At 36.2% G+C, this 20,203-nt stretch overlaps 2 protein-coding genes across 2 annotated transcripts in view; one reads left to right on the top strand and one right to left on the bottom strand.

The window, feature by feature from the left end:
* Nucleotides 1–2,645: 2,645 nt before the first annotated feature.
* LOC142837958 (olfactory receptor 5H19-like) overlaps nt 2,646–20,203 on the bottom strand; it is a 74,211-nt gene continuing 56,653 nt past the window's right edge. Inside the window, exon 2 of the mRNA XM_075953336.1 lies at nt 2,646–3,005. Within this exon, the coding sequence (XP_075809451.1) occupies nt 2,646–3,005 (360 nt within the window). The remainder of the gene's footprint in view (nt 3,006–20,203) is intronic.
* Nucleotides 18,975–19,901, top strand: LOC142838010 (olfactory receptor 5K3-like). The gene has a single exon (XM_075953340.1). It carries the CDS (start codon nt 18,975–18,977, stop codon nt 19,899–19,901), a length of 927 nt encoding a protein of 308 aa, XP_075809455.1.

The raw sequence follows: 20,203 nt of genomic DNA on the forward strand, positions 1-20,203 counted from the left end.
TGAAAGGGTCAAAGCAATAAAATCTCTAAATTGTGAGCTACACTAAGCCTTTCTCGTTATTAGTTGCTTTACCTGCGCTTTTTGTTTTAACACTTGTGGAAAGTAGAGACAAATTTACAGCTGAAATTGGAGAATTGTAAAAGAAATAACCAATTTGATGAATTTTTGTAGCAGATAGTATAATCTCAGAGAACAATAGCAAGCTACATTCTCTATAGGCATATTTATTATTCTTGAAGCACATTATCCTTTCATAATACTTCATTTTGGCTACAAATTTGTTCACATCACATTCTTTTATTTATTTTATTATTTTTTTTTTTATTTTTCGAGACAGGGTTTCTCTGTAGCTTTTGGTGCCTGTCCTGGAACTAGCTCTCGTAGACCAGGCTGGCCTCGAACTTGCAGAGATCCACCTGCCTCTGCCTCCCGAGTGCTGGGATTAAAGTCGTGCACCACCACCGCCCGGCTTCACATCACATTTTAAAGTTTTATTCCACTTTGTCTTTTGAAATACAAGCATGGTGGTCTGTACACAAGAAACCTTAAAGAAAAATTGTGCAATTAAAATGAATCTTTAAGCAAAAAAAAATATACAGAATGAAGTAAGGAGGGATTGCTCCTGTTAATCATATAAAGAATTCAGAAAGACTATGGACTTGGAGTAGATGTTTCCAGTCAACTCATCTTTAGTCTGCATAGCATTCAAAAGCAGTTTAAACTGATAAAATGATGTTCCTCTCAAAATTAGCTATGAATTGTTGTATGTAGATTCTTTCAAAATATATTCAGTCATGAATATTATATAATAAAAAACATATTTTAGCAAATATAATTATTGTCTTAAATTTGGAAATCAGGCTGACAGATTAGAGCAGGTCCTGTAATCCTCAAAGATAAAAAATAGAACCTCACAGGCCCAGTAATGTAACATCCAAACTTCTATGAATTCATATGTGTGATTTCCTTGTGTTCAGAAATCACCAGAGGCAAAGGTAGATAGCATACCTCATGCTTATAAATGCTGAATAGCTACAAGAAAAGCTATGGCCAGGCATTTATAAAAAAAAATAAGACTCTTGTATTATTTGGTACCTGGGTGACAAGGCCCCCAAGGAGGGAAAGAATAAAAAGTAGTAAAACATCCAACAACAAACAGATCTTGTAATCCACAATAGAACCTTCAGAACCCCAAGAAAGGATGTTTCAAACTGCTATGAGTACATATATTCAACTTCCTTGTGTTCAGGTAGTACTCTTACCTAGATGTCATCCACCACCTCTAGCTCTTTAATTTTTCCACCCCATCCATCTCCTGCAATGATCCTTGAGAACTGGGAAGGCAGGGTATGATGTAGGTTCCCCATTTAGGATGGAAAATCTATAGTGCCTTATTCTTTTTACCTTATCCCGTTGTAGATCTGTTTCAGTTACCTGCTACTACAAAAATAAGTTTCTGTATGAGGATTAGGAAGCTCACTAATCTACAGGTATAATGATAAATCAGCAGGACCCAGTTTAATACTTTGCATATTTAGGACTGTAAAAGTGGTAGATTATCCCCATAGGGTCTACCATATGTTTATCCACAGGGACTTAATATATAAGAATAGTGAGTCTCAAAATATGGACTGTGACTTATGTACAATAAAAATGTAATTTACACCACCATTGCACAAGTGTGTACATTTTACTCACTTGTTATAATTGTAACCCTAAAGGTTAATTGATCAAAAAAAATAAAAATAAAAACCCCCAAATCATTAGACACTACATTGAGCTAAAGAATTTATTCTTGGCCTCCTACGATTCTACCTTGCTTTGGCCCACCATTTCCTCAGTATATCTCCACTCATTCCTTTTGGAATGGGAATTTATATTCTGTGACGATGTATATTAGAAGTATACAATTTGTCTTTCTATTTTACATGGGTCATAGTTGAGAAATGGCCTTCGGTCTCAATAAAGACTTTAGAATGTACATTTTTGACAGTGTTGAAACCATTAAATACTACAAGAACTTAAAAACTGAAATAAATTCATCTTGTATCATGACATGGTCATTAGTCTATGGGAGCCAGATAATAGGCAATGGTGCTTTGAATGACCAATGTCCCTCCATAGCTCATGTATTTGTACTTCCATGTCCCCACTGTAAACAACCCCAGAGTTGGTTGTGCTCTTTATGGATGCTATAGAATTTCAGATTACGAATTTTGATTTAAGTGGGTTTTTAGAGATTATGATTTCATCCCTTTTCCAGTTTGTTGTGTTTTCTGGTGTGTTGAAGAAATGTAATCAACCCACCTTTTGCTAAAGTTGCCTGTTGTCATTCTGTTGCTATTATTTTATACACTAGCCATCTGAAAATATAAATATTTATATCAAATTATGATGTGGTATTAACTTACTCAAGCAATACTATAAGTCAATCTCCTTAGTGTAATGAGAGTAAATATGACAATTATTAAATTTACATTGACTTATTCAGATTATATAATTGAGATGAATAATTAACTATTTTGGAATTGCATTAATATATTGTATAATAAATACAGTCTAATGATTTAAAGAATAATACTTTATATATGCAACATTTTTATTTTTAAATTTCATATTTATAAAATTATTTTAATGAGTTACAACTAGTGATCTGTAGACTTGGAAGATTTCTTAAAAGTACTATAAGTATTTATAACTTTCTTAACAGCATTTATTACCTCCTTATTTCTCAGGCTGTAAATAAAAGGGTTTAACAAAGGAATTATTATTGTATAAAATACAGCCACTGGTATATCTTTATTCCCTTCTTCAAATGGTCGAATATACATGAGAAGACAGATGTAGAATATTGACACAGAAAGAAAGTGGGATGCACAAGTGGAAAATGCTTTTCCTCTCCCATCCTTGGATTTCATCTTGCAAATAGTAAAAAGAATGTAGAAATAAGAGACCAAAACAGTGGCAATGGTAAAGACTTGAATTGGCATTGAAAATATATATATATCATTAGTTCATTAATAAAAGGGACAATAATCAACTTTATATGGAAAAACAAAAAACCCAGGATAGCCAAAACAATCCTATACAATAAAGGATCTTCTGGAGCCATTACCATCCCTGACTTCAAACTCTATTACAGAGCTTCAGTGATGAAAACAGTGTGGTACTGGCATAAAAACAGAGAAGTCGTCCAATGGAATCATATAGAAGTTCCGGATTTTAACCCACAAACCTATGAACACCTGATTTTTTATAAAGGAGCTAAAAGTATACAATGGAAGAAAGAAAGCATCTTCAACAAATGGTGCTGGCACAACTGGATGTCAACCTGTAGAAGAATGAAAATAGATCCATATCTATTACCATGCACAAAACTCAAGACCAAATGGATCAAAGACCTCAATATCAGTCTGAATACACTGAACCTGATAGAAGAGAAAGTGGGAAGTACACTACAACACATGGGCACAGGAGACCACTTCCTATGTATAACCCCAGCAGCACAGACATTAAGGACAACATTGAATAAATGGGACCTCCTGAAACTGAGAAGCTTCTGTAAAGCAGAGGACACTGTCACTAAGACAAAAAGGCAAACCACTGACTAGGAGAAGATCTTCACCAACCCCGCAACTGACAAAGGTCTGATCTCCAAAATATATAGAGAACTCAAGAAACTAGACTTTAAAATGTTAATTAAGACAATTAAAAATGGGGCACAGAACTGAACAAAGAATTCTCAACAGGAGAAGTTCAAATGGCCAAAAGACACTTAAGGTCATGCTCTACCTCCTTATAAATCAGGTAAATGCAAATCAAAACAACTTTGAGATATCATCTTACACCTGTCAGAATGGCTAAAATCAAAAACACCAATGATAGCCTTTGCTGGAGAGGTTGTGGAGGAAGGGGTACACTCATCCATTGCTGGTGGGAATGCAAACTTGTGCAACCATTTTGGAAATCAGTGTGGCGATTTCTCAGGCATTTCGGGATCAACCTACCCATGGATTCAGCAATACCACTTTTGGGAATATACCCAAGAGATACCCTATCATATGACAAAAGCATTTGTTTAACTATGTTCATAGCAGCATTATTTGTTTTAGCCAGAACCTGGAAACAACCTAGATGCCCTTCAATAGAAGAATGGATGAAGAAAGTATGGAATATATACACATTAGAGTACTACTCAGTGGTAAAAAACAATGACTTCTCGAATTTTGCATGCAAATGGATGGAAATAGAAAACAGTATCCTGAGTGAGGTATCCCAGACCCAAAAAGATGAACATGGGATGTACTCACTCATAATCTGTTTCTAGCCATAAATAAAGGACACTGAGCATATAATTTGTGATCCTAGAGAAGCTAAATAAGTAGGTGAACCCAAAGAAAAACATAGTCATCCGTCTGGATATGGGAAGTAGACAAGGTTGCCGGGCAAAAACTGGGAACTGGGCGGTGGGGTGGAATGGGGGAAAGGGGGGATTGGGAGAGAAAAGTGAGAAGGGGAGGATAGGGAAAACTTGGGGGGATGGGATGGTTGTGATAATGGAAGGATGGATATGGGAGCAGGGAAGTATATATCTTAATTAAGGGAGGCATTTTAGGGTTGGCAAAAGCCTTGGCTCTAGAGAGGTTCCCACTGGTTCTGAGAGATGTACTAAACTAGGTCCTTGGGCAGCTGAGGAGAGAGAGCCTAAAAGAAAATAAATTAAAAAAATAAAAATAAAATGCACATTTATGCAAAATGGAGTATTCCTCAACTCTTTAAAATGATGACATCATGAATTTGCTGGCAAACCTATGGAACTAGAAAAAATCACCCTGAGTAAAGCATAATAATTATCAGTGAGATTCATCCATAAATTTATAGGAGCATAAGCAGAGACCCACACTGAAACATCAAGAGGAATTGAGGGAATTATGTGGAAGAGAGGGAAGAAGGATTGTATGAGCCAAAGATCAAGGATATCACATAAAACAGCTTATAGAATCAAATAAGAAGGGGCCATTGGTGTTCACAAAAACTGAAGTAATAACCAGGAATTTTGTATGGGTCCGAGCTACGTTCTCTGTATATATGGTTATGTAGCTTGATATTTTTATGGGATTCCTAACAGTTCTATTGGGTGGTGTTTCTCACTCTTTTGCTTTCTTTAAGAAAACTTTTTCTCATATTGTCTTGCCTTGTTTGGCATTGATATGAGGGTATGTGTCTAATCTAACTGTAACTTGTTCTGCTGTATTTGGTTGATTTCCATGGGAGGCTTGTTCTTTTCTGAAGGGAAAAAGGAGGAGAGGATCTGGGAAATAGAGGAGTGGGAATAGAGAGAATTGGAGAAGGTGAGAAAGGAGAAACTACAGTTGGGGTATAATACATGAGAGAAGAATATATATATATATATATATATATATATATATATATATATATATATATATGGGGGAGAGAGAGAGAGAGAGAGAGAGAGAGAGAGAGAGAGAGAGAGAGTATCTTCACCAAAGGGTGCTGAGCAAACTGAATATCCACATACAGAAAAATGGAAGCAGATTAATATTCTCCACCCTGCATAAAGAATAGATCTAAGTGACCTCAATTTGAAGCCTGAAACACTGAAATTCCTAGGAGTAAATATATACAGTACAGTTAACATTTCACACAGAGTTCCACACTGATTACAGAACCTTTATATTTGGTTCTGCCAGCAGACCAGGCATCTCCCAGGATTGATTTGTCTCTGACCCCATAGTATTGGGAATTTAGAAGTGTGAAGTTATGTCTGGTTTTTCACTTAAATGCTGAGAGTCTGAACTTTGGTTCTTATGCTTGTATATGACTCTCTTTACTAATGTAACTACCTATCAAGACCCAAAATTTATACTTTCACAGCTAAATTTTCCATAAATATTTTGTATTTTTAATGATATATAAATGTGTTTCATTTTCTTAGCTACATATTGTTGCATAAAATCTCAGAAAAAGAATGTAAGTAGTGTACACATATTAATTTCTGTTGAACAATTATGTGATTTCTTGTGCCAGTGTTACCATGCTGTATTTCAAGCTGTATTATGAACCTACATTTAATAAAGCAGCATGGTAGTGACATAAAAGTTCCGCTCCTTTTGCATTACATCACAAGATGAGTAATATGTTCTAACACATATCTGCAGGGATGTGCTGCCTCACTGAAGGCCTGATTCAAAACTGTCAACCAGTCATGAACCAAAACATCACAAACTATAAGGCAAAATAATTTTTATACTAAAAACAGTAATTATTAAAGGTATTTCTAGTAATGATTATCAGTTCATTATCCTTATAATTTACCAAAACAAGGTCAAATTGAGATTAGAAAATGCAAAGAAGACAACACTACGTGTTGGGAGAGAAGAAGCAAGGTTTGGGGAAATATTTTCAAGATGCTGCTCCTGATTTGCAGCTAAATCAGCGTTATTTTACCTAATAAGAAAAAGTGTTATGAATATTATATCTTCAGCAAAGATTCAGAAATTGCAATTTTTCATTTGAAAGAGATAAGAAAGATCCAACCTCTCTGCCCACTCTAGATTTTCTCCCCTCAGAGATCACTATCCTAACCAGTTACAGATTTCACTGTAAAATTTTTGAATGACCAGCCACATACAATTTTTTCCATCTCACCTGATGAAACTAATAAAAGGGAAACAAAGAGATAAATACAAATAATCAATGAAATATAAAGTTGGTTCTTCTAGAAAATCAAGAAAATAGATAAACTCTTATTCAAACTCACTAAAAGGAATGAGAGGATATCCAAATTAACAAAATCAGAAACAAAAGAGATGGCTATAATAGACTCTGAGGAAATCTAGAGAATCATTAGGTCATACTTCAAAACCTGTACTCCACAAAACTGCAAAATATAATATAAACTGACAAATTTCTTCATAGATACTACTTACTAAAGTTACAGCAAATTCAGATAAACAATTTAAATAGACTCCTATGGAAGTATCAATAGCCATTACAAATCTCCTAACCAAAAAAATGTCCAAAGCTAGATGTTTTAAACTCAAAATTCTATCAGATTTACCTTTTGTATGCAGTTTCTAGAAGCAGAAAGCCTTTAGATACTGTTTCAAAATTTGAAAGTTTAGCTGGGTAGGGTGTTGCATTCAGTGTAGCTTTCTGATTGTTTCACTGCAGAGCAAGAGGAATCTCAATTACAACCTCATTTTTATCTTATACCTTCACTATAATGTTTAGTACTGAGGGTTTTTTTCTCTCCAAACTGTGCATTTTCTATTTCTTTTTGCCCTATTTTTTCTTTCATTTTATGCCTGTAGTAGAGTACACAATAATAACTCCAGAACCTCAACATTTGCTCTTTTGAAATTTTCTCCATTAAGTAAACTAATCCAAAACTTTATAATTCATCTTCATATAATTCTCAAGACATAGGCAGTCAGGAGTTATTTCACTAAAACATAATGCAAATGGTCTTTAGCCCAGTTGCTAATCCAGTGATTATTTCCCGCTGAAATTTCATGAACCAGGCCCCACAGAATACATTATTCTACTTACCACTGTCTCTTAGGCTGTTGACTTACAGCCTAAGTTAATGATATACCTTCAAATCATTTAAGATTTAAGACTACTATCCTGAAAGGTACTTAACACATTTGCATAACCTTCTTTTAAAAGAACAATGTAACAGTAAAACTTAGTGGCCTTATATTGCCTATGTATTCATAGTTGTATCTTAAATAAAACCATCTTCCCTACCCCTGGCCCAGAATAATATATGTATATCTTTTGTAAAAAGCAGTAAATACAGAGATGAAAAGAAATGTTCTAAAATACACCCCAAATGATGAACTCAATGTTTATGGATGATAAAAATGATGTTTGTAGTATTGTTTGTTCTCTGGGTCAGATGGGATCAGTAGGAGCCACTGACTTAATCACCTCTAAAATTCTGCTAACAATTCTTACAAAATATCCTGTTCCTTCCTTTCCACGTTGTCCAATAAAAGGGACACATTCTTTTGGGAAAGACACATAGTTAGAAACAATGAAAGACATTGATGATTCAAACTCACACAATGTACAGACAGAAGGTGGAAGACACTGGGAATATGAAATAAAGAGTTCAAACCTGGACATTCAAATTGGTTAAATGACTCCAAGGGGGAGTGCTTATAACTCTTCATGTAATGTGACAATGATGTGTTATTGGTGACTCAGAGATAATCATTACTTTGTTAAGTCCATACACCAGGCTCCAAACCCATAATCTACTAATCTCTTCATAGAACATTCCATTACTACTTTTCTATTCAAAAGTTTCAAAGTCTTCAATATTCTCCCCCAAATGCAGATGGTTGGTTTCTTTACATGGATAACCCAATTCTGCTGCCATCTTCTGCATCCATTACTTATCTGTAGCTGTAATAGAACACTATGACTAAAAGCAATCTATTGAAGAAATGGTTTAACTTGGTTTTCTGTTCACAGTTGTTTAAAAGTCACATACAATAATGACTTGGATGTGATGATAACAGGCAACGGGAGCAGGAAGCTGACTGATCACATTGTCAGCACACCTGTAAATGGAGACTGTTCTTTTCTTTCTTGACCACCCAGACTTGAATAATCATGCAGAAACTGTATTACTTACAAGATTATTTGTCCAGTGGCTCAGGAATATACTTAGCTGGCTCTTATATCTTAAATCAACCCCATTCTATTAATCCCTGTATTGGCATGAGGCTGTGGCTAACTGGTAAATATCTGGTGTTTTTCTCCTTGGGCAGCTACATGGCATCTCCTTGAGTTTGTCTTCTTTCTTTCTGCATTCAGTTTAGTTTTCCTGCCTACCTATATTCTGCCTTGTCATAAGCCAAAGTAGCTTCTTTATTAACTGATGGCAATAAGACAAGTTCAAGCTTATAGAGGGGAATTCCAAATCACACACCAAGAAACAGAAAGAGCAAACTGGAAAAAAGACAAGGTAATAAACATTTTTTCTCTCTCTTTTTTGAGATTTACATTTTTCTCTGCTCCCCTCCCTGCTTTTCTCCTGGCCTTCAGCCCTCTCCTAAGGTCCTTATGCTCCAAGTTTACTCAGGAGATTTTCTCTTTTTCTACTTCCCAAGTAGATTAGATCCATTTATGTCTGTCTTAGGGTCAACATTTTTGTTTAGATTCTCTGAGATTGTGATTTGTGGGCTGGTTATCTTTGCTTTATGTTTAAAAAACATGTATGAGTTAGCACATGTGATAATTGTCTTTCTGGGTCTGGGTTACCTCACTCAGAATAATGTTTTCTAGCTCCATCCATTTGCCTGAAAAATTCAAGATTTTTCTTTTGCTGTGTAGTAGTCCATTGTGTAAATGTACCATATTTTCCTCATCAATTTTTCAGTCAAGGGGCATTTAGGTTGTTTCCAGGTTCTTGCTATGACAAACAATGCTGCTATGAACACAATTGAGCACATGTCCTTGTGGTATGATTAAGCATCCTTTGGATATATACCAAAAAGTGGTATTACTGGGTCTTGAGTAAGGTTGTTTCCTAATTTTCTGAGAAATCACCACACTGATATCAAAAGGGGCTATACCAGCTTGAATTCCCACCATCAATGCAAAAGTGTTCTCTTTTCCCCACAACCTCTCCAACATAAGTTGTCATCAGTATTTTTGATCTTGGCCATTTTAGAAGGTGTAAGATGGAATCTCAGAGTTGTTTTGATTTGAATTTCTCTGATGTCTAAGGATGTTGCACCTTTCCTTAAGTGTCTTTCAGCAATTTTAGATTTCTCTGTTGAGAGTTCTCTTTTTAGGACTGTAACCATTTTTTACTGGATTATTTGTTCTTTTGATGACAAAATTTCTTGAGATCTTTGTATATTTTGGAGATCAGACCTCTGTCTGATATGAGGTTAGTGAAGATCTTTCTCATTCTGTAGGCTGTCATTTTTGTCTTATTGACCGTGTCCTTTGCTCTACAGAGGCTTTTCAGTTTCAGAAGGTACCATTTGTTAATTGTTTATCTCAGTGTCTTGGAGAAAGCAAGAACATACCTAAACATTATAAACAATATACAGCAAGCCAACAGCCAACATTCAACTAAATTGAGAGAAACTCCCAGCTATCCCACTGAAATCCGGAACAAAACAAGGTTGTCCTCTCTCTCCATATCTATCCAATATAGTTCATGAGGTCCTAAATAGAGCAATAAGACACCAAAAGGAGATCAAGGGGATACAAAGCAGAAAAGAATAAGTCAAACTCTCACTATTTGCTGATGATATGATAGTTTACATAAGCGACCCAAAAATTTTTACCAAGGAACTTCTACAACTCATAAACACTTTCAGTAAAGTAGCAGGATACAAGATTAACTCAAAAAAAATTAACAGCCCTCCCGTACACAGACGATAAAAGGGTGGGAAAGAAATCAGAGAAATATCACCTTCACAATAGCCACAAATAGCATAAAATATCTCGGAGTAACTCTAACCAAACAAGTGGAAGACTTGTATGACAAGAACTTTAAATCTTTGAAGAAAGATATTGAAGAAGACACCAGATAGTAGAATGATCTCCCATGTTCTTGGATAGGAAGAATTAACATAGTAAAAATGGCAATATTACCAAAAGCAATATACAGCTTCAATGCAATGCCCATCAAAATCCCAGCAAAATTCTTCACAGACATTGAAAGAATGGTACTCAACTTCATATGGAAAAGCAAAAAACCCAGCATAGCCAAAACAATCCTGTACAATAAAAGAACTTCTGGAGGCATCACAAGCCCTGACTCCAAACTCTACTACAGAGCTATAGTACTGAAAACAGAGTGGTATTGGCATAAAAACAGACAGGAGACTTATGATTTTTTAAAAATGCTGAAAGATCCATGGCTGCAGTAGGCAGCAGAAATGTTGTAGGTCCCCAAATGTTGGTAGCAGGCAGGGCCATGTGGCAGCAGGCAGCAGGCCCTAAAAGCAGCCTGTCCCAGACAGTGATGGCTGCTGGTCACCAAGTGGTAGCAGGTCCCAGGCAGTGAGACACATGATGGGCGGGCTGGTCCCAGCTAGCCTGGTGGTGTGAGCAAGTGGCGGGTAGGAGGTGCATGGACACACGCATTATGCAGAATAGAATTGGATATTTATTACTTAGAGGAGAGAGAGGCAAGAGAAGAGGACAGGGAAAGAGAAAGGGGGGCAGAGAAGTGGGGAGAGAGGCAGAAGCGAAGCTGCCTCTCTGAGAGGAAGATGGAAAAGAGAGTGAGCTTAGGCCAGAAGCTGAAGATCAGCCTGCCTCAGTGAATGGGGGAGGGAGTGGGCATGGCTTGTATGAGCAATCATAACATTCCCAGCTCTTTTTTATAGTGCGGGAGAATAGATATCACAGGTTGACGGAATTGGGGCAGCATATTCTCAAGACTGCTTTCGGCTTATTTGCGGGTGTCATCTGGGGGGGGGGACCTGAGAAGGCTGGGTGCTGGCCACATCCTAGCATAGCTGGTCTCTTTGCTCCTCTCCGTTGTTTGTGGCATGAAAATGTCTGGTGTCTTTTATACCTGTTTAAGGTATTGGCAGAACAAAGAACAAAATTAAATTAAGGAAAAAAATGTAGGACCAGGAAATTGAGGGGGATGTATCTGACCTGTTTAAGGTGGATCCTTTAATTTGGCTCCCTGGAACTCACAAGAACTCCTTGGGTTTGTGAAAATAGAAGTTTTAGACACATACATTGTATAATGACTGTGACATATTTTTGTACAATGAAAAGTATTTTTAAGACTATGAAAGGCAGCATAAGAGAGAAATTTGATCTGAAATTTGTTTGTTAGAGAAATCATGCTATGCCATGAAAATTGTCAAAAAATATTTAGACAGAATTAAAAAACAAGAAAATCTGTGGACATTTATTTTTATTTTTACTTTTCTTAAATTCTCTGAAAATTTTATACAAGGTATTTTATTTATATTAACCTCATTCTGTCTCTGCACTCCACAAAACATCTCCCTTCCAATTTCATGTCCTCAATTTTTTGCTTTATTTTCAAAAATAACTCATTAAATCCATACATTGCTCCTCGTCTGTGCATGAATATGGTTTCATGCACGAGACAAAGCAGATTACCAGTAATAAATTCCCAAATAATAATGATTTCCCCACCTTCAGCAGTTACCATAATAAATTTAAGGCAAGGCAATAGCCATCATCAAAATAAATGGAGTGAAACTCAAAGAAATTTCACTAAAATTAGGTGCAAGACAAGGTTGTTTACTCTCTCTGTAGCTATTTAATACAGTACTTAAAATTCTAGCTGCACCAATAAGACAGCTGTGAGAGTTCAGGAGGATACAAATTATAAAAAAATCTAAATATTGATATCTATAGATGATAACATAGTATATATAAGAGACCCTAAAAATTCAAAGGGAAACATCCACATCTTACTAACAATTTCAGCAAGATGATTGAATACAAGATTCACTGAATATAAAAATCAGACTTCTTCTTTGCTCTTGTTCTCCCTCCTTCTGCTCCTCATTGGGACCTTGGGAGCTCAGTCCAGTGCTCCAGTGTGGGTCTCTGTCTCTATCTCCATCCATCACCAGATGAAGGTTCTTCTTACTTAGCTTCTTTAGGATCACCAATTGTAGGCTCCGTGTCCCTTATTTATGGCTAGAAACCAATTATGAGTGAGTACATCCCATTTTCATCTTTTTGGGTCTGGGTTACCTCACTCAGGGACCACGAGGGGTGCACCCACCCACTGAGACAGCGGAGCTGATGTATTGGGAGCTCACCAAAGCCAGCTGGACTGTGACTGAAAAAGCATGGGATAAAACTGGACTCTCTGAACATGGCGAACAATGAGAGCTGATGAGACGCCAAGGACAATGGCAAGGGGTTTTGATCCTACGTAATGTGCTGGCTTTGTGGGAGCCTACCCAGTTTGGATGTTCACATTCCTAGATATGGACGGAGGGGGGAGGACCTAGGACTTACCACAGGGCAGGGAACCCTGACTGCTCTTTGGACTGGAGAGGGAGGGGGAAAGGAGTGGGGGGAGGGGGAGAAGGGTGGGAGGAGGGGGAGAAGGGTGGGAGGAGGGGGAGGGAAATGGGAGGCTGGGAGTAGGTGGAAACTTGTTTTTTTTCTCATTTTCTCAATTAAAAAAAGATTAAAAAAATAAAAAAAATAAAAATCAGACTTCCTCCTATATAAGACAATAAATGGACTTAAAAAGAAATCAGAGAAAATAAAACACCATAGTAGCTTCAAATAATATAAAATACCTTGAAATAAGTCTAAAAAATCAAGTGCTTAGCCTCATTACCTGCTGAGCAAGAGATTACAAATAGTTACCATGGAGTCAGAAAATTGTTTCAGACTTGAATTCAGACTCAAGGACACAGATACATGTGGCGGAGAGTTTGACTATATTACAGAAGAAAATGGGAGTTATGACTGGAATCAGTGGCCAGTGTTTCTTAATGGAGTGGGAGACCAACTGTATCTGGTTATGACTGTAGGGTCTGGTAGAGATCAACATGACCAGAACAGTACTACTCAGTTCCCATGTTTCACATATATTCTGAAGGTTGTTTTGGATGGATCACCCAATTTGAAGAGTGACAGAGACATTAGTTAGAATGGAAGAGCTGCTCCTCAAGGAGCCCACATACCCATCCACACACTTTCAGAGGAAGTATCTAATATTTGGTGATAGGGAAGTAGAGATCACTGGTAGAAATCCATTACGACAGTGGGCATTGTCTTAGGTCATGTGTCAACAAGCAAGGCAAGACAGGCTTGGTTCATATTGAAACCTACACATGTGAGAAAGAAAACTAGGTCAGCAACCTAAATCCCTGTTCTATTGGATTTCAAAGTAAGACACTTATGAAAAAAAACAAAATGTTTTTATTTTTAATTCCTTTACTAAGAAGGAAATATTAGTGTGCTTGATATCACATCTTTGTTTTGTGGGTGGAGATTGAGTTTACACTTCTGCACACAAACACCTGGAAGTGAATTGCCTTCTTCAATACTTCTCCACCTTATTTTTGTGTCAGGATCTTTCACTGAAGCTGGTGCTCACAGATTGGCTAGGCAAGCTAGATAGCAAGCCCAAAGATCCTTCTATAACTGCCTTTCCAGCATTGGTATTAATTACAGGCATGCTCTGTTCCATACAGCTCTTTAAATGTATGTGGGCATCTGAGCGCAGATCTTCATAGTTCTTTAGAAAGAATATTTTTCAATTGAGTGATCTTCAATACCATTGTTCAACTAAACCATATTTTATTTTTTGATAATTCTATTCAACTCATTTTGATCACATGCAAGACACATCTGACCCCTCATTTATCCTATATCTGCCCTCTTTCTATTCCTTCCTACTTTATGTTCTCTTGCTATTCTTTGTTCTTACAGAAGATACTATCTCTGTATATTTGTGGTCCTTTGACTCTTACAATAATTCCATTTCTTCTGATGTTACATTAGTATAAGATGTAGGGATTGGGTTGCAAATGAATTCACTAGGTATGGCATACTGTGGTCAGTTTTGATTTCTACATTTTGGTCACTCTTGCTTTCTGTAATTCTATTTGCAGCAAAGAGGAGATTTAAAAAGGAGTGTTTTGATAATGGGTGGGATTTACACTTATCTGTGGAATAAGGATCAGCATTTAGAATGTAGTTAGAATTACATGTGTTTATGCAAATTGCAATGGTAGGTTTGTCACTAAGTTCTATGGCATCACTCACTAGAGTTAGCTAAACTCATTTTTTGAAGAAATACTTTAAAGTTTGTATTTGTGTTTACATTTTCCCTGTCGTTTTAATTATTTCATCCTATATTCTCTTCTCTCATTTCCTTTTTTATTTTATTTTTCCCTAGTATTATCAACACTTCTTATTGTGTGTATGTGTATATAGATGTGTCTGTCTGTATGCGTGAATGTGCTCTGTGTGTGTGCGTATGTGTGTGTGTGAACAAAGGACAGTACACAACCTCGTGTCATTCCTAAGGAACCTTCCACATCTTTATCATGGGCATAAAATCTGTCACTGTCTTGGAGCTCAGTGAGTAGGCTAGACTACCTATACTCTCTACTCCATAACTACATATGCATTGGCTGTCTCTATATATCTTGAGCTCCAGCTGTATCACTAATCATATCGATTTCTCCATCACTATTCCTATCCTTATCCCTGTGTTTATCTGTGTCTCCATCCCCACACCTACTTCTAAATAAGATGCTTTTTCTGCTTTACATCACAACCTGAATCATACTGGTGTCAGCATTTTATACATCCTTACCCCGACTGCATTGCATTATGAGCTTCTTATCTAAAATTATTTCTACAACCCAAGCTCTTAACTCCAACAGGTTTATTCCCATGCCCTTACTACTCCTGTCCAGTATCCTGTATCTACTTTAGCTATTGAGACAGTACATATATTCTAAGGATTTAGCTCACTTTTATGAAATGAGCTCCCAAGAAGCTAGTGACGCACTCTTGACTTACAGCTATTTAATACAAAATTGCAGTGCTGAGAAGCATAAAATGTGAAGTTAATCAACATTCATGCCAGGCCTGCAGTTTTCTGAATGAAAAATGAAGGAGAAGTGGAGGTCAGAGAGAAGACAGAGGTGGAGGAAAGACCCTGGGAGGGGAGGGTCATGAATGAAGAAATAAAGAAAAAGAAAAAACCCATACCTTAATAGGTAGAAATTCTATTTTAGAAACAATTAAATGCCACTACACACAAAGACAAAAAAAGGAGGGGAAAAGTACAAATACTCAGGCAATCATTTTAGTATAGTAGATCATAAAATCAAAGAGTTTCAGATTTATTTGTGTATAGCATATGTGTTTTGAGTTTATGTACATAAGTGTATGGGAGTATGTGAACATACACATGAACACAGAGGATAGAGAAGGACATTGGATGTCCTGTTCTATTACTATCCATCTTCCATGCAGTAGACAAAGTCTTTCACTAAACCTGGACCTATGCTGATTGCCAGGAAGCTCTAAAAATCCTCTTGTCTCCCAAACCTCACCCAAATACTAGGCCTACAAGCACATGAAAATATACCCACAATTTTGAAATGAGTTCTAGGTATTTGAAATCAGGTCCTCATACTTATGAGGATATTAAGATATCTATTCTGTCCAGTGCTAATTGTTCTCAAACTTACATTAATTCAATATCTCCCATTATAGTATCGAAGTCACTGCAGACTATTTTCTATCTGCTTTATATTATATGTACAAATGTGGAGGAGAATTTAAAGAGTTAGGTCAGTTACACTCAAACTACCAAGATAATCTTCAACCTTATTTTATTAAAGACCATACCCTCATTGGGAACTTTTAATTAGTTTAGAATAGTTCATATTTGTAAGGACTCAAATTCTCTGCAGAACAATACTGATATCAGTGCTGGGAAATTCTCTCAGGATTTGACAGAAGACTTTAAGTTTCCAGTACAAGGTACATAACTATTATTACCTGTGGGTCGCCTGTGATCTTTGCTTTTTTCCATCTCCATGGTTGTGAGATCAAGGTCCATAGGTAATCTTAACTTCTGAGATCTTCACTATAAAGCAAGTAAATACTTTCAGAAGTGATCGTCAGCAATTCAGGTAAGAGAAACATTCTAACATTTTACCTTAAAAATCAATATTTTAAAATTATTAAATAAATGTTCAATTGCCCTAAATATTGACTCCTTTCTTGACTCTGTAGGCCATCTCAAAATTCAAGATATGTGGAACCAAGATGAAGTACAATACTGTAACCCACCTTATTTTACGATTATAAGGTAGAATCCTAAATACACAGGTAAGAGTGCAAAGGAATTACTTAAAAAGTTCAGGCATATGTTAAAGTAGTTACAATAATGATTCAAATGTATCATATAAAATATTATTGAGCAAAGTGAATTTCTATTGCCTTCTTTCAATGTTTTGATTATTGGAAAACAAAGTCATTTTAGCTATAGAATTTCATAGTTCAATCTGTCAGTCAACATGTTCCAATGAATCAATAAGTATTGAGAACTAGTAGATTCAAAAGCAAAATGAAATTGAGACTCAAAATTTTAAAAAAATAAGCTTTTTATTTATAAGTTTTAAAAACATAAGAAATTAATCCATCTTCATGAGTCTCTAACATAATTTTCTAAAGAAACTGAAAATTAGAAAAAATAATATTTTAATATTTTAACTTTTTGATATTTTTTGATGACATATGCTTCACAGTTATTTCACTTTTTGTTTGCTATGAAAATATTTTTAAGCCACAAACAGCTATATCCAGGACATACTGTCTCAGAGTTACAACCTCCTTTGTATACTTCAAGAAGTCTGACCACTGACTGGTCTAGCAAGGGGACGACTTTCTTAGGTAGCACAAGCATGAGGCTGAGGAATGGTCAAAAGCTTTGGGGACAAGAGTAGGTCCATTCCTGGCTCATGAGTACCAGCCACTAACCTGAAGTCGAAGGATGAGAACTAATCCTCCACACTGAGGAAGAAAGCTACCTACTCTAACTATCACAGGCAAAAATTAACTATCATCCAGGTTCTCTGGCTGCTCAGCCTTGCATGCTGCCAGAGACCCTAATGCCAAACACTTCTGATGCTAGCAAGGGTCCTGGGCTGTAACATCTTCAGGGAATGCCAGGGTCCTGCTTTGTTATTAGGTAGAGAATTATTTCACATAGCTGAATCGGGTTTTCTGTGGATGGAAATGAACTAGTAATTTCTGGTCCCACTATAAAACCTTACTTTTGATTAGAGTATTGTCTCAAATCTCTATACAAACCAGCCAGCAATGCCAAGAAGATAAAAAATAAACAACCCTAGAAGAAAAACAGCCATTCAACTCATCAAAACACACACATACACACACACACACACACACACACACACACACACACACACACACACACACACAGAGAGAGAGAGAGAGAGAGAGAGAGAGAGAGAGAGAGACAGACAGAGAGACAGAGAGAGAGAGAGACAGACAGAGAGACAGAGAGAGAAAGGTGGATGTAGATACATAATTTTCTGTGGGAGTTTTTCCATTTTATAATTATTTTTAAAATAAATTCAACATTGACATTTCTATAAAGAATGAATGCAGTTTCGGGACTCCTGTCCTGCCAGAGCAAATGAACACTGCTTTTTCTTGGCCCTGCTCTAGTCTGACTGGCACCTTGATGCTCCACAAGGTCATCTCAAAATTCAAAGTTCTCTTTAAAAAATAAAGCACAGGGAAAACAGCACAGTTCTAAGACAAGACAACCAGACAGAACTGCAATCAACCACATATATAAACTAGCCTGAAAAAGCAGAAAAGAGATTTAAATATTTCAAAAACTCAGTGTGAATAAAGGCACAGACAGATTCAGTGTTTATTAAAAAAAAGGTCATTTCTTTAACTTTCGGATAATTCTATTTACAGATACTATAATTCATTAGTCCATACTAATCTTTGTGCAATTCGTAAACATAAATTTATTATATTAACAAATATTTTCTTTTCATGTTGAATATATTAAAATTTTTCACTTGAACAAAAACACATTTACAGAAAGTTTTGTACTAAATTTATTTTAATGGTCTTTAACAAACCATGCATTAAAATTATTTTGGGATTCATAAGTCAAATATATATGCCCTAATACATAAGTGCATAAAGAAAATTTTTTTCTAATTTAAAAAAGTTTGGTTTGGTAACAGCAAAAGTATTCCTGCAAAATGTGAGTTAAATTTGGAGATTATGCATGCTAGCAATGTATGGAAATAAATAAACTTAAAAAGCAAAATTAGCTGCATTTCAGAGACAATAGGAGGTGCATAAAAAGAAACTTCCCTCTTATAAAAAGGAAGCATTGTGTTTTCAGCATTGCGATTCATATCTTTGTAATTGCAAAGATGGCTGAGAACAACTACTCGGTGACAACAGAATTCATCCTGGTGGGATTCTCAGATCACCCAGACCTGAAGACCCTTCTGTTCCTGTTTTTTTCTGTCATCTATCTGATCACCATGATTGGAAATCTCGGGCTGGTGGTCTTGATCTACATGGAACGCCGTCTTCACACACCCATGTACATCTTTCTGGGAAACCTGGCTCTCATGGATTCCTGCTGTTCCTGTGCCATCACTCCCAAGATGCTACAGAACTTCTTTTCTGTGGACAGAAAGATCTCTCTCTATGAATGTATGGTACAGTTCTATTTTCTATGTCTTGCTGAGACCACAGACTGTTTTCTTCTGGCAGCAATGGCCTATGACCGCTATGTGGCCATATGCAACCCATTGCAGTACCACACCATGATGTCCATGAAGCTCTGCCTTCAGATGACCATAGGAGCCTACATAGCAGGAAACGTGCATCCTATGATTGAAGTGGGGCTACTGTTAAGGTTAAAGTTCTGTAGGTCTCATGTAATCAAGCACTTTTTTTGTGATGTCCTTCCATTATATAGAATCTCTTGTACTGATCCACATATCAATGAGCTGATATTATTTATTTTGGCAGGGTCAATTCAAATCTTTACTATTATCATAGTTCTTGTGTCTTATTTTTATATACTTTTCACTATATTCAAAATGAAATCGAAAGAGGGAAGGGGGAAAGCCTTATCCACTTGTACATCTCACTTTCTTTCTGTATCAATATTCTATGGTTCCCTTCTCTTCATGTATGCTCAACCACATTCAGTCACTGAAGGAGATAAAGATATACCTGTAGCTATTTTCTATACCCTAGTAATTCCTTTATTAAACCCTTTCATTTACAGTCTGAGAAATAAGGAAGTAATAAATGTGATGAAAAGAACCATGAAGAAGAGATGATTCTACAACATGAGAAATAAAAGACCAAATCCATTGGACAGCTGATTTAAAGTTGAACATGCCTTTTGCTAAATGCACCTATAATAAGAAAGTAATCAAATGTAAAGAAAAAATTGATCAACTTATTGAAACCTAAGAACATTTGAATGCAATTAGCTCATAATAATTAAATTCTGTTAAATTATGCTTGAAATTCTCAGAAATAATTTAAAGAACTGCTGAAGTATTGGAATGTATCTTGGCACATTTTTCAATATATCTAATGAATTTTAGGAATAAAGTTGTTATACTAATTGTCACAT

This window comes from Microtus pennsylvanicus, chromosome 1, assembly GCF_037038515.1.
Source record: "Microtus pennsylvanicus isolate mMicPen1 chromosome 1, mMicPen1.hap1, whole genome shotgun sequence".
In the NCBI taxonomy this organism is placed as follows: Eukaryota; Metazoa; Chordata; class Mammalia; order Rodentia; family Cricetidae; genus Microtus; species Microtus pennsylvanicus.